The 12,418-nt window shown below is 41.6% G+C and overlaps 2 protein-coding genes across 4 annotated transcripts; one reads left to right on the plus strand and one right to left on the minus strand.

The window, feature by feature from the left end:
• Positions 1–295: 295 nt before the first annotated feature.
• Positions 296–4,178, plus strand: pigb (phosphatidylinositol glycan anchor biosynthesis, class B). The gene is made up of 12 exons (XM_076155934.1): positions 296–656; positions 731–854; positions 1,020–1,137; positions 1,228–1,332; positions 1,574–1,704; positions 2,468–2,608; positions 2,687–2,738; positions 2,818–3,029; positions 3,126–3,190; positions 3,279–3,498; positions 3,708–3,885; positions 3,975–4,178. The coding sequence occupies exons 1-12, from the start codon at positions 545–547 to the stop codon at positions 4,086–4,088; spliced, it is 1,572 nt and encodes a 523-aa protein (XP_076012049.1). The 5' UTR covers positions 296–544; the 3' UTR covers positions 4,089–4,178.
• On the minus strand, positions 4,003–11,478 carry ccpg1 (cell cycle progression 1). Of its 3 annotated transcripts, XM_076155931.1 has the most exons (12): positions 11,398–11,474; positions 11,105–11,149; positions 10,895–10,955; positions 10,269–10,363; positions 10,051–10,162; positions 9,501–9,565; positions 9,231–9,402; positions 8,047–8,343; positions 7,829–7,938; positions 7,475–7,588; positions 6,005–7,281; positions 4,003–5,900 (listed from the first exon to the last, which is right to left on the minus strand). In XM_076155931.1, exons 4-12 carry the CDS (start codon positions 10,326–10,328, stop codon positions 5,711–5,713), a joined length of 2,397 nt encoding a protein of 798 aa, XP_076012046.1. In that variant the 5' UTR covers positions 10,329–10,363; positions 10,895–10,955; positions 11,105–11,149; positions 11,398–11,474; the 3' UTR covers positions 4,003–5,710. The 3 variants fall into 3 exon arrangements, with proteins under 3 accessions (XP_076012046.1, XP_076012045.1, XP_076012044.1); XM_076155930.1 differs by lacking the exon at positions 11,105–11,149 and having other exon boundaries at positions 10,825–10,955; positions 11,398–11,473; XM_076155929.1 differs by lacking the exons at positions 10,895–10,955; positions 11,105–11,149 and having other exon boundaries at positions 11,398–11,478.
• Positions 11,479–12,418: the final 940 nt, after the last annotated feature.

Consider the following 12,418-nt stretch of genomic DNA (forward strand, 5'->3'; position numbering starts at 1 on the left):
TTTAATGTCATTGCTAACAGTGAGGAGACGCTTCGAATCTACAGTAATGTCACATATGTACTACCTGGTATGAACAGGATATATATTTGACTAGAATATATAGTTTGGCTCAATATATTCTATTGTTATTCTATTTTTGTCCTTTTTTATTTTCTTATTATTTTAGCGAATAATGCTTTTAATTTGTGTCTGTTTGCTGAATGTGCACTGAAAGCAGCTGTCAATCAAGACAATTGAATTGTCTTTGAGAACATATTTGGGAAACCCTTATTCTGAATCTTTTTTTAATGTGAAGGCAGAGTTCGACGTTTTTGCGGAAGTGATCAGAACCCGGAAGTAAACAACTTTTCTCTCTGGCAGCATGATAGTGGAAATAATAAAGTTGGTGGAAGTGTAGCTGGCTAGTTTGGTAGTTGGTGTGTAACATAATAACGTATATAATATTTTAACAGCATTTTTTTCCTGTAGCCCGCAACAAGTAGTATGTAGTATGTAGTAGTACGAGTATGTTGGCAGCAGACTGTCCCAAAGACAACATATCCTCATGGAGAACATACGAACACGCTTCAAATTTGGGAACACAGCTGACGATGTGAGACTGAGGAGAAGAAAATCTCAACTATACGCCAAGGAAGATGCAAGTCGTTTTAACAGCGGTGAGCATCTCATTTATGACATTTAATGAAGGTAATGGCAGCAACTTCCGTGACGTGACCCGTGGACTCCACAGGTGTGCTGAGGATTTCCGTGTTCGCTGTGGCCTTCAGACTGTTGAACTGCTTCCTGGTGCAGAGCAGCTTTGTCCCTGATGAATATTGGCAGTCACTGGAAGTCTCCCATCGTATGGTCTTCAAATATCCTTTATGAAAATTTGAAGATGCTGAGGTCAAAGTCAATATTTTTAATCTGATCGATCTATGACATTAAACAAATCACTTAGCAAATCAATTAGTGAATAGGCAAATGTGTTTTTCTTTTGTTACTGAATTATCATGCTGATACAGCCTTGACAGTGTGACTTATGGGTATCTGACATGGGAATGGAAGGAAGGAATAAGAGGATTCACCTATCCGCTCTTCTTTGCACTTGTATACAAAATATTGCACTACATAAACTATGACTCAGTAAATCTGTTGGTAAGTCCACACCTTTTAACTTTTCAGAGAAATATACGACTTTATGTTTGACTATAAAGATTTGCTCTAATCACACTGTCCACGCTGCAGATTTGGCTTCCACGAATAGTTCAAGCACTCCTGGCTGCTTTTGCTGATGTGAAATTCTACTTCTTCACCCGAACGTTGGAAAACGATGATGTCGCAAAATGGACGGTAAATACTTTGCCTGTATACTTAACTGTCAATCATTCAAAGTGTTCCTTTCATTTTTTGAGCAGTGCATGTATACATACACACACACACACACACACACACACACACACACTGTATGTGTTATTTGTCTTATATGGTTCTTCAGTTCTTTGTCCTGGATTTGTTTTCGTGGACTCTTGTCACCTCAGATATTTCTCCCTCTGTAGGTTGATGCCTTGTTTAATTTTCTTTTCGTCTGCAGTTCTTCTGCCATCTGTGCTCCTGGTTCACATTTTACTGTTGCACCAGGACTCTGACCAACAGCATGGAGGCCACGCTGACCTCCCTGGCCCTGTTTTACTTTCCACTGCCAGGGTCCAAAACATGCAGCAGGTCTGTGCTTTCTCAACATCGATTTTTTTTCAATTCAATTCAACTTTATTTATATAGCGCCAAATCTAACAAATGTTATCTCGGGGCACTTAACATTCCCCCATGAGCAAGCACTTGGCAACAGCGGGAGAAACCTCAGTCACAGCCAGGCTCCAGGTGGTTGTTTAGCGAGAAAGAGAGAAAGATAGAGACAGGAGTGAGAGACACACACAGTTAGCGGAAAGCAGCGGTAATGCAATGTCATAGATATGCATCATGGGAAGTCCCTCAGCAGTTTAGGCCTACAGCAGCATAACGAGGGGTTGGTCCAAGGCAAGCCTGGCCGGCCCTAACTATAAGCTTTATCAAAAAGGAAAGTTTCAAGCCTCTTAAATGTAGAGAGGGTGTCTGCCCCCCGGACCCAATCTGGGAGATGGTTCCACAAGAGAGGAGCCTGATAACTGAAGGCTCTTTCTCCTGTTCTACTTTTGGAGATACTAGGAATCACATGTAAGCCTGCATTCTAGGGGGCTAATAAGGTACTATGAGCTCTTTAAGGTAAGATGTAGCCTGACCGTTAAGAGCCTTTTAAAATTCTATTCTAATTCTTCTTTACTGGGGGCCAGTGCAGTGCTGTGTTTCTGAATAGTGTCACCTAAAGGAAGTAGATATAAAGTAAATAGTATTGGTCCAAGCACTAAACATTGGGGAACGCCGTGTCTAACTTTTGTGTGTATGGAAGATTCATTATTAACATGAACAAACCGTCGTTTTTTTCCCCCAGTAAAAAATATTTGACCCTCGTTGCCATGGCAGTCCTAATTCGTCCTACGGCGCTGATCATCTGGTTTCCTCTGTTGATGTACCATTTTTGGAAGGACGACAACAAGCTCCGGCTCATCACTCACAACTACATTCCTATAGGGTTTGTCTACTTTACATCACCTGCAATTCTATGCGTACTTTCTATATTCGTCTTTATTCATTTCTTCCCAATTTGCAGGGTTTTGACTCTTGTGGTATCGACTGTAATTGACTGTATTTTCTATGAAAAGGTAAAACATTTGAATCCAATCATTAATAAATAGCGATGAACTGCCAGATGAGTATATGTAACTGTTGTTTGTTTCACAGTGGACTCTAGTGCAGATGAACTTCCTGAGGTTTAATGTCTTCCACGGTGTGGCTGAGTTTTATGGCTCTCACCCCTGGCACTGGTACTTCACTCAGGGTTTTGCAGTTGTGATCGGGCCTCACCTTCCACTCTTCATTCATGGATGCATCATAGCCTCAAAAAGATACAGAGTACTGCTGGTAACAGTACTGTGGACCATTGTGGTGTACAGGTAAAGTGTTTGTGTCAATGGTCCTGGACTGGTATGGTAAATGGTGGTACAATATTATATGAGTAAAATCTTTTTACATCTGAATTCTTTTTATAGTTTTCTTCCTCACAAGGAGTTCAGATTCATTTATCCTGTGCTGCCGTTTTGTATGGTCTTCTGTGGTGAGTCCCTGATCTCAAATTAAATGTTAATGAACCGCCAGATGTGTGTGTGTGTGTGTCTGAATTTGTCTATGCTTGATTCTCACAGGAATCTCTTTGTCCAGTCTGAAAACATGGCGCAGACATGTTGCTTACTGCCTGCTGGTGACCAACCTGCTTCCAGCGCTGTACACAGGCCTGGTTCACCAGCGAGGAGCTCTGGATGTGATGAAACATCTCCAGACACTGTGTGATACCACCAGCAGCACCACCCGTCCACAGCCAGACATCCTCTTCCTCATGCCCTGCCATTCAACACCCTTCTACAGGTACTTCGATTACACCATTACTGTTGCTGTCTTTACACGGAGCAAGTCCCTCCCTGTGGGAATGAAAGCTGCTAGCCCCTGGTTTGAAGTGGTGATTAATTGAACACCACTAACTAGAACAGCCAGAGGGTAAAATAACTTTCTTTGACTTCATTCAAAAACTATTTGGTCACATGGTTCATGATGAAGCTGCATTTTTGTCCCTGCAGCCACTTGCACTGCCCGGTGAAGATGAGGTTCCTCGAGTGCCCCCCCGACCTTGGACAGGAGGGTTACGTGGACGAAAGTGAGCTTTTCTTCCGTGATCCTCTTCACTGGCTCAGGGTTTCTTTTCCAGACCTATACTCTCTGCCAACACACCTGCTTCTGTTTGATGTTTTGGAAAAGGTGAGATGTTACAGCTGTCACATTGTGTCACATTGGCTGCCATTTGTGAACATGCACGCGTCTAATATTTGTATTTTCTATGATTCTAGGAAATCTCTGTGTTTTTGCAAGAGAATAAATATGTGAAGACGGCAGCGATATTTCACACGCATTTTGCAGAGGGACGACTTGGAGGAAGCATCTTTATTTATGAAAGGCACTGACAAACACTGGAACAACAGATATTTCTTTTGAGAATCACATGGAAAATGACAGAAATAAATATTTAATAAATATTTATTTTGAAACTTCAAGTGTCAGACATTTTGTTATTGATTATACACAGTGGACATCTGTCTAATGGAGATCGCATACATGTGCAATAAACTTAAAACGACCTTCAGTGGGAATGTTAACAGAAGCTTAACTGAAATACAATCAAACAAACTAATTAATAGCATTTTTTTCAATTTTTCATATTTTTTTTAAGATTTGTGTGTAATCTTCAGCAGGCCCACAAAAACTAGGATGCTTCACAATTGCATAATGTTTTAATAATCTGAGTTTATTGTCATGAAGTTGAAGTGTTATATCTTGTAAAGCCATGGAATTCAGTTTCTAGCTTGGAACCTGAGACTAGAAAACAAGACAATTTTGTTTATTGGAAGTTGGCTCTTGAATCTTGAAGTAGACCTGACAATCACAGTTTCCATAAGTCTTTGTTAAGCAGAGCTAGCTGGCAGCGACTCACTCGTCATCATAATGCAGACAGAACAAATGGTTATCTGCTGAAAACACAAGTGATTTCATCATTTGTATAATAGTAACTTTGTAATATTGCCATGCAAAGGGCAAAAAGAACACGGACAATGTAAGATTGCCATAGAAACAAGCAGAACTGATCTCATCACCAACTGGTAGTTAAACATTTTGCAGTAGCATTCACAGCGGTGTTCTGACTGCAGGACTGTAATAAGTATGTGTGTGTACAGTGATACAGTGAGCTAACAGTGAAACAGAAATGTCCCAACTTACTTCTTCAGAAAAGCCTCTTATTTCAATTCACTTAATTATGTGTAATGCATTTAGTTTATTACATAGGTAGTTGCATAGGTGGCTTTAGTTATTAAAAAACTAAGGAATTTGGTCGGTTAGTAAGAAAAGTTTTGGAATTTAACTGGGAAATGAGAGTAGAAATTGCAAATTCATGTTGCAAATGTGCACACAAGTCCAAGCTAACGTCACTAAACACAAAAAGTTGAGACATTCAGTATCTTTAAAAAAAGAAGCAATGTGCAAACATACAAACTTAATTTAACAAAAGTAATTAAAGGCTGCATTCAGACCTGTGGGTTGTTTGCTTTGATCCGATTCAGGGAATAACGTTTACAAACAATCCTTGATTTGTGTTCAAACCTGAAAATTTACTGGCAGGCCAAAATTGGTCAACAAATGCCGTGCACTTGCAAACTGTTTTGAGATTGGTCAGATTTGAGTAGGAAGTGACCTTACATGGAAAAAGTTTCCTTTTTCACCCAGTCAAAATCCAAACACAACTGGAAATAGTGCATCTGTACCATGTGTGCATAATGGCTTTGCTTGCTTATGTCTCGTCCATTTAACAACATCAGGTACACCAATAATGCATGAAGTTTGAGCGAGTAAGTGAACGTAGTCAAAGAGGCAATCGGATGGAGGCAAACAACCAAATATTGATATTAATATCATAAATAGGTTTCTTTTCTGAAACGCTCCCGGTTTAGAAATAAGGGCTCCAAACAGGCTGGGTCTGAATACAGCCTAAAGCTACATAGACATTCTAACTACTATTATCTGAAGCCAATATTTAATATTTTGGGTCAAAGGGCAGAGGACCTAATTCTATTTTGGCGTCAACCATGTGTCTGCCTGTGTTTCTGTCTGATCGACTCCACTTGCAATCGCTGTGCGGTCGAGGTCTGGCTCTCTGTTTCCGCTGCTGCTGCCTCATCCGTAACTCCTCTTTTGGATCTATTTGGGGTCTTTCAAAAGGTCCACTGTATGATTCCAGAACAAATGTAAATGACAAGAGTGTGGTCAAGAGTGTGTTCTGCTCATAATGTATGACTGAGCGTGATTTTAGAGGAAAGCGAGACCCTACCTTGGTCTATAACTTTGCGAATAAGCGTCTCCGAAGAAATGCCGGTAGACATAGTCATCGAGGTCGTCCAAGATGCTGTTGTCAAAGCCGTGATACCTTTGGTTGTGGACCAGATAGTCTTTAACATCTCTGACAAAGTCGGTGAACAGCATCTGGTCATGGATAAACACACCATTGCGGAAGAACTTGCCAATGAACATCTCCAGCTCCTCCCAGTGGTGGAAGTGGTCAACCTCTTGCTGGATGTAACCCTGAAGCAGCTGGTGGAATTCATCTGCTCTGATTGGCTCTGTGGCTTTATGGAAGAGGCTCATGGACTCCTGGTAAGCGCAGTCAAAAACCCCAGCGCATTTATTCTTGTCCATGTTGGCTCTCTGGGTGTTTTGGCCTCGCTCTCCCTGAAACCTCCCTCCTGATTTTCGAGTGTTGCGGTTGCTCTGGAAGGACTCGTCAGATTTTTGGGCGTGTCTGTGATGCGTTTCTTGGGCACGTTCATGCCAAAGCTGGTTATCCTTTTCATGAGGCCTCCTGTAAAAGCCTCTGGCTTTATTGATGAAAGTAGAGGCTGAATCCTTGAACTGGCGAATGGTTGACTTCACCGAATCTGAGAATTTCCTCAGGTTCTTCTTGACAGCCTCCTTAGCTTTCTTAATCTGCTCTTTGTGATGGTGGACAAACTCCTTAGTTGAGTTCTTTACAGCATCAAAAGTCTCTTTGACTTTCCTTGAAAAGCCTTTTTTTGTGTTCTTCACTTTGGACTCTGTCTCTCCTTTGGCCCTTACCTCTTGGGTTTCCAGGTACAGCCTCTCCCACATGTCGGAGCGCTGCTGCTCAAAAGTCAGCTTCCTTTTCAGCTCCATCAGACGTGAATTCTGCTCCCCTTCTCCTGCTCTCAGCTTACTCAATTCTTTTCGCAGTGTCTCTGTGACCTTCATCTCCTTGTCCACCGTCTTCCTCAGCATCTGTGCTTCAGCCTCCAGGCCATCCCTCTGACTATGAAACATTAGTATCAGCCGTTTCTTCTTCCGTAGCTTCTCTTTAAGCCTTTGGTTTTCCAACTGTAAGGAGTTGGCAACAGATCCCATCTCCTCCAGATCTTTGAACTTGGCATGCAGGCTTCTGATTTCCTCCTGTAGGATGGACACAGACTTCTCTTCACAATTCAGAGAGTTCTTCAACAGCTGGTTCTCAAATGTCAGCCTCTTCCCCCAAGACTCTATGTTACGCCGCTCCTGAGCACTCTCCTGCAGTAAGATCTCTAGGTTGTCCTTCTGTGCCTTATGGGGGAAAAAGTAGGAGAACGCTGTGGCATTTGAAGGTTTTATCGGTATGAACCATCATTTGTTGTTGATCATTATATAAATCAGATCATGCAGGTATTCCGTCCATGGATATTTATTGCAGTGTTGTCTTGTATGTCAGAATAGTAGTTGGTGTCATCTGAACATCAGAACATGGACTTGACTTTACCTGAATGTCAGCCTGCTTGTAGTGGAGCATGTGGTTTTCACCTGTGATCTTCTCCATCACCTCAGTGAGAAGTGAAATGATCTCCCGCTTCTCCAGGTATTCCAGGTCGTCCACCTGGGATGGAAGAAAGGAAGAAGAAAGGTTAGGACACAATCAAGTTGTCAGAATGCCATCATTTAAGTGTTAAGCACTTAGTTTGGATTGTTAGTTATGCAGCTTTGCCAGAATGAAATAAATGTGTTAGTTGAAATGTTGTGGTTTCAGAATGAAGTAATGGCAGAAAACACAGATACAGCCCACACAGTTGATTTGTGTCATGAGGCTATTTCATTATTATTGTTATGTTAGACTGACCTGGACTTGTTGGTCTTTTAAACGGCGCTGAATCAGATCCTTCACATCATGAAGCTCATTCATTTTGACCTTCTCCAAAGTTTTCTGCTTCCCTTGAAATTGGACAGTGCCTGTAAGCCGCAGTAACACACACACACACACACAAAACATTAACTACAGGAAATTCCCTAACACTCATCCATCACTATAACCAAATAAATGTCTCTGCAGTCAGTTACCATAGAAGTGATCGAACCCCATGCCGACGGCTACAACAAGCGAGAGCAGGATACATTTATTGAGGACGCTGCTGCTCTGGCCATGCGGCGGAGCAGGGCGCTGGAGTTTATCCTGCAACTTCTGTTCTTCCTCCTCTTCCTCCTCCTCCTCACTCAGGCCAGACTCCTCTCCGGACTCAGTTGCGATGGATGTGGTATTCCTCCTCAACCTCCGTCTCCGTATGACAGTGCCGGCGCCCCCTGCTGCTTCATCCTCGCTGCTGGAGTTTGTTGTTGCAAGCAGCTGCACAGGAAAAACTACAACAAAAACAGAAAAATGACATTTACTCATTACTACAATTCCTGATGCAGTAAATGCTGACCAGTATTCTCAAACCATGGAGTAGAGAGGAACACAGGGAAATCTGATTACTGCAATAAAAAAAAGTAACTGAATTATTGAACTTACCTTTTAAAAGAATGCCATATCTAAACACAGACCCATGCATTCACACACAGGCAGAGAAACAGTGGCACCACACAAGATCTCTATGGTAACATTATGCTTTAAAAGAAGCACAACCACTTCACACCATTCAGCTGCATGTCAGGGTTTTTTCTTCATACAAATGGGATTTCAAATGTGTTTCACCTGAAAAATGTTTTTATTCTTATCAAACTTATTTGAAATAGTTAACCCACATTTGAAAACTGTTGCATGGGCAGACGGACAGCAGGGAGTAATGAGGTGTAGCGAGGGTTGAGTCCTATAACAGGCGGTTGTTTGCATATAGGGATGTGGTTTAGTGCAGCTCTCCCTCTCTTTGTGCAGTCATATGGCTAGAGGAACAGCAGAGACTAAGGTGTCATAGAGGGCTAGTGCCACGCTGAGGGGGGGGGGGGGGGGGTGGAGACCATATGTTATGTGGGAACACGTACATGCGTGTTCCTCACAGTAGCTTATGATGTTAGCGCTGTGCTTTAACATCAACATCACTCCAATTTCACTCAGAGCACCTGAGAAAGAGCTCCTCTCACTGAGCTGACCTCTCACATGGAAGTCTACGTTCATCAGCTTCTGTGGAAGTTTCCAGTGTCTCAACATCAGACCTGCTCCAACATCAAAGACAACAGCCAAAGAAAAGTTCCTCTGTGCAGATTCTTTGTTGAAACCAGTGGGGACCCGGGAGGTACTGCAGTCCTACCTCTCTCTGCAGGGGTGAAGGTGTACTGGCTGCTGGAGGAGCTCCCGAGGTACAACACCTCTCCGGCAGCAGCCTCCTCATCATGCTTCATGTCTCCCAGGCTCACGATGTCTGAGTGATCGCTGGAGGACAGCAGAGTCACGTGATCTTTCCCCACAGTGACGTCTCCCGCCTGAGACCAAACATGGGAGTCAAAGCTCTGCTCAGCTTAAAGTGTAGTGGAAAAGGAAGCAGCAGAAGTGTGAAAGATGAATGTTATGTTTGTCTTACGTCAGAGACAGAGAGCGTCTCATCTATGGTTTGAGAGTTATCAAGTGGTTTAACATCACATCCAGCTGAAAGCAGAAATTGGAATAAAACATATGGAAATATAAACTATGACTTAAATGTATCCGGTATCCAGATACTCATTCAAGAAACAACAACAATGTTAGAATGTTTGGTTATTTTGTCATGCATCTTCAAATATACACACACAAACGGGTCTTTCCACATACATGTTTACACAAACCGGCTGTCCAACACAGTAATTCTTTCCCTGGTTGGTAATATTCCTACAATAACTCACCAAGATCTGGAGGTTCACCAAAGACCCTGTGATCCTCAATACTTTGATCTGGTATCAATTTGGTATCACAATTCCTAGATCTCAATTGATATTTCTTTCCTTTCTCTTTCTTTCTGGTTTCTTCCCTTCTCTCTGTATAAGAAAAACAAATCCTAAAAATGTCCCATAACTGTTTGCTTCACTGTCATGTCAAATGATTTCTTCAAGAAGAATATTCGACGGAACTCTGCAGACAACACAGAAGAGACTTACCGCCAGAGGAGGAAGGTATGTAGTGCGGCTCTGGATCTACTGGAGGGCGCACCAACACCTCCACCCCGTGTTCCACTGCAGAGCCGGAATCCAGAGTTTCCAGATCTGATCCCTTTAAAAATCATCATATCCAATCAAATCCATTTGCTTCAAGTGAAACTTCAATCATCGGAGCTCGTACATTCACCAAAGCAGAACAACTTTATCAAACCAGATACCTCATTATTGATAATGGTCCAGTCACAGGATGATTCTGTGTCACTCGACGTCGCCGACATTTTTGTACGTCGTCACCATCAGTAGAGATAAATTTCTGTAAAGACATAATGAAGGGAGTTGTCAAGTCAAGTCAAGTTTATTTGTATAGCCCAATATCACATATAATGTCTCAAAGGACTTTACAGACCGACAACATCATTGTTGTGAAACATGTCCAACCATAGGAGATCAGTGAAAATAAGAAAACAAGAGCATCATTTCGGTCAAATGTTCTTACAGAAATTATTAAAATGTGTAAACCAGTCAGAAAAGTATTTATAACAAAGTCAGATAAATAATATCATACCGTTTTGCATTTCGGAGATGTGAAATTACGTAATATGTATTTTCAAAAGAAAGCAAAAATTGGACATTAACATATATCCCGGTGTTAAACGGCGCCGCTCCCGGGCGTTTCTGCACAACACACAAGTCAAATGAACCAGGAAAACACATTTTAAAATGTATACAGCTATGAGGTATTAATCTGACGTCATAACAGCCTAGGTAGCCTACCTGCCGGTCTGTGAGTTCCACGGTCATCCGACGCGTGTAGACCTCAATCTGCGCTTTTAAGTCTACACACCTTCTGTAACTCTTCTTGACAACAGCGACGAGGGCAGGATGATGACTTCCTCACAAGATGACTGTGACATTTGCAAATGATACATACAAATATACATTATATCCTCCTGGCATTTTTTCTGTGTAAATTATGTTCATGTTAAGTGCCTGTTCCTTTTTAAATTACATTATTGATCTAATCTTCATCATCTGAGCACAACGTTCCACTTACCTTCTTCACGAGTACAAAGAAGCAGTGGAAACAATCGCTCTCTACCTACATGACAAAGTATCGAGCTAGTCAGCGCGTTAAGTTAAGTAGTTTAAGTTAAACTCTTACTTAAACAAACGACTGTACGATGCCACCGCGGCCATTAACCAACATCGACAAATCCCAATACACCAGCCATCATTTCTACCTGGATAACTTGGCAAACACAGTAAATACACTTGGAACGTCGCCTTACTGCGACGGTTAAATAAAGACGGTGACGAACAACTAAAGCACAGAGTGACGTAACTTACTGGTATTTAATATTGTAAAGAACAGCAGCTGGTTGCAAGCAGCTCCCGAATGTGTGTTGCTCTTCCCTCAGCACGACGCAGTGGCACAGCTAACCGGAAATGTAGTTTTAAGGTAGCTGTGCCGCATATACAGCCCAGTGCGTTAACCGAACCACATAAACTACATCTCCCATGGTGCAAGCAGACAAATAGGCCGGAACAAGAAACTGCGCCGACAACCAAAACATAAACAAGGAAGTGACGGAAAAAGTTCACGTGGAAGATAAAAACAACAACACAACCAATATGACATAATGGCGCCTGTGTCTGCCGCGACGGTGTTTACCGAAAGGACTAGAGTACAGGATAGAGCACATTATGCACTCCTTTCTCGGTTTCTAATTATTTTTTAATGCAACGTTGTAAATTTATGGGTTTACAGTTGAGAGAATTAAATAGATGATGAGTGGTCACTGATTTGTAATGGCAACCATTCATATCTAATTTTACAAATCTGCAGGTTATGCCAGACTAAAGCATGACTTATTAAATACAAATTAAATAATTTTTAGAAGTGATTACTTATGTGTCTTGGCTCTTCACTGCCAAAGGGTCAGGATGGGGTGTTTGAATGGTGGGTGGTGGGAGGGGTGTGGTGTAATCACCTGACTATCTGGAATGACTTAATAATACAGCACTGACATCATCAAACTAACAGGCTCACATTGACATCACCATGGCTGATGTTAACACCCATTTTCCTGTGTCATAACTTATCATTATCGTCTTTACCTCTTATGTATAGAAAATGTCTCCAGAATGTTTCATGACCACATGTCATGTCTTCAATAAAAAATATTTGGCAAAAAAAGACAAGATAGGTTTTTGTGTTTTTTTTCTTCTATTTATTATCATTGTTTTCATAAAATTCTAAAATTTTCCAACTTAACATTTTTGGCAAAAATATCTTGCAAACAATTAACATGACAAAACCAAATATACCAAAACACAAAACATCAGAAAATAATTACAAAAATACATT

The sequence above is a fragment of the Genypterus blacodes genome, unplaced genomic scaffold (assembly GCF_046128005.1).
Source record: "Genypterus blacodes isolate CSIRO-AG114 ecotype Tasmania unplaced genomic scaffold, CSIRO-AGI_Gbla_v1 ptg000067l_1, whole genome shotgun sequence".
Classification (NCBI taxonomy): domain Eukaryota; kingdom Metazoa; phylum Chordata; class Actinopteri; order Ophidiiformes; family Ophidiidae; genus Genypterus; species Genypterus blacodes.

What these genes read in the sequence shown, in the direction of transcription:
- pigb (XM_076155934.1), top strand. Translation starts at nt 545, where the DNA reads ATGGAGAACATACGAACACGCTTCAAATTTGGGAACACAGCTGACGAT. An exon ending in GTTTTGTATGGTCTTCTGTG is followed by an intron (nt 3,191 to 3,278) that starts GTGAGTCCCTGA and finishes TGATTCTCACAG; the next exon opens with GAATCTCTTTGTCCAGTCTG. An exon ending in TGTTTGATGTTTTGGAAAAG is followed by an intron (nt 3,886 to 3,974) that starts GTGAGATGTTAC and finishes CTATGATTCTAG; the next exon opens with GAAATCTCTGTGTTTTTGCA.
- ccpg1 (XM_076155929.1), bottom strand. Translation starts at nt 10,328, where the DNA reads ATGTCGGCGACGTCGAGTGACACAGAATCATCCTGTGACTGGACCATT. An exon ending in GGACCATTATCAATAATGAG is followed by an intron (nt 10,163 to 10,268) that starts GTATCTGGTTTG and finishes TGATTTTTAAAG; the next exon opens with GGATCAGATCTGGAAACTCT. An exon ending in CATACCTTCCTCCTCTGGCG is followed by an intron (nt 9,566 to 10,050) that starts GTAAGTCTCTTC and finishes TTCTGCTTTCAG; the next exon opens with CTGGATGTGATGTTAAACCA.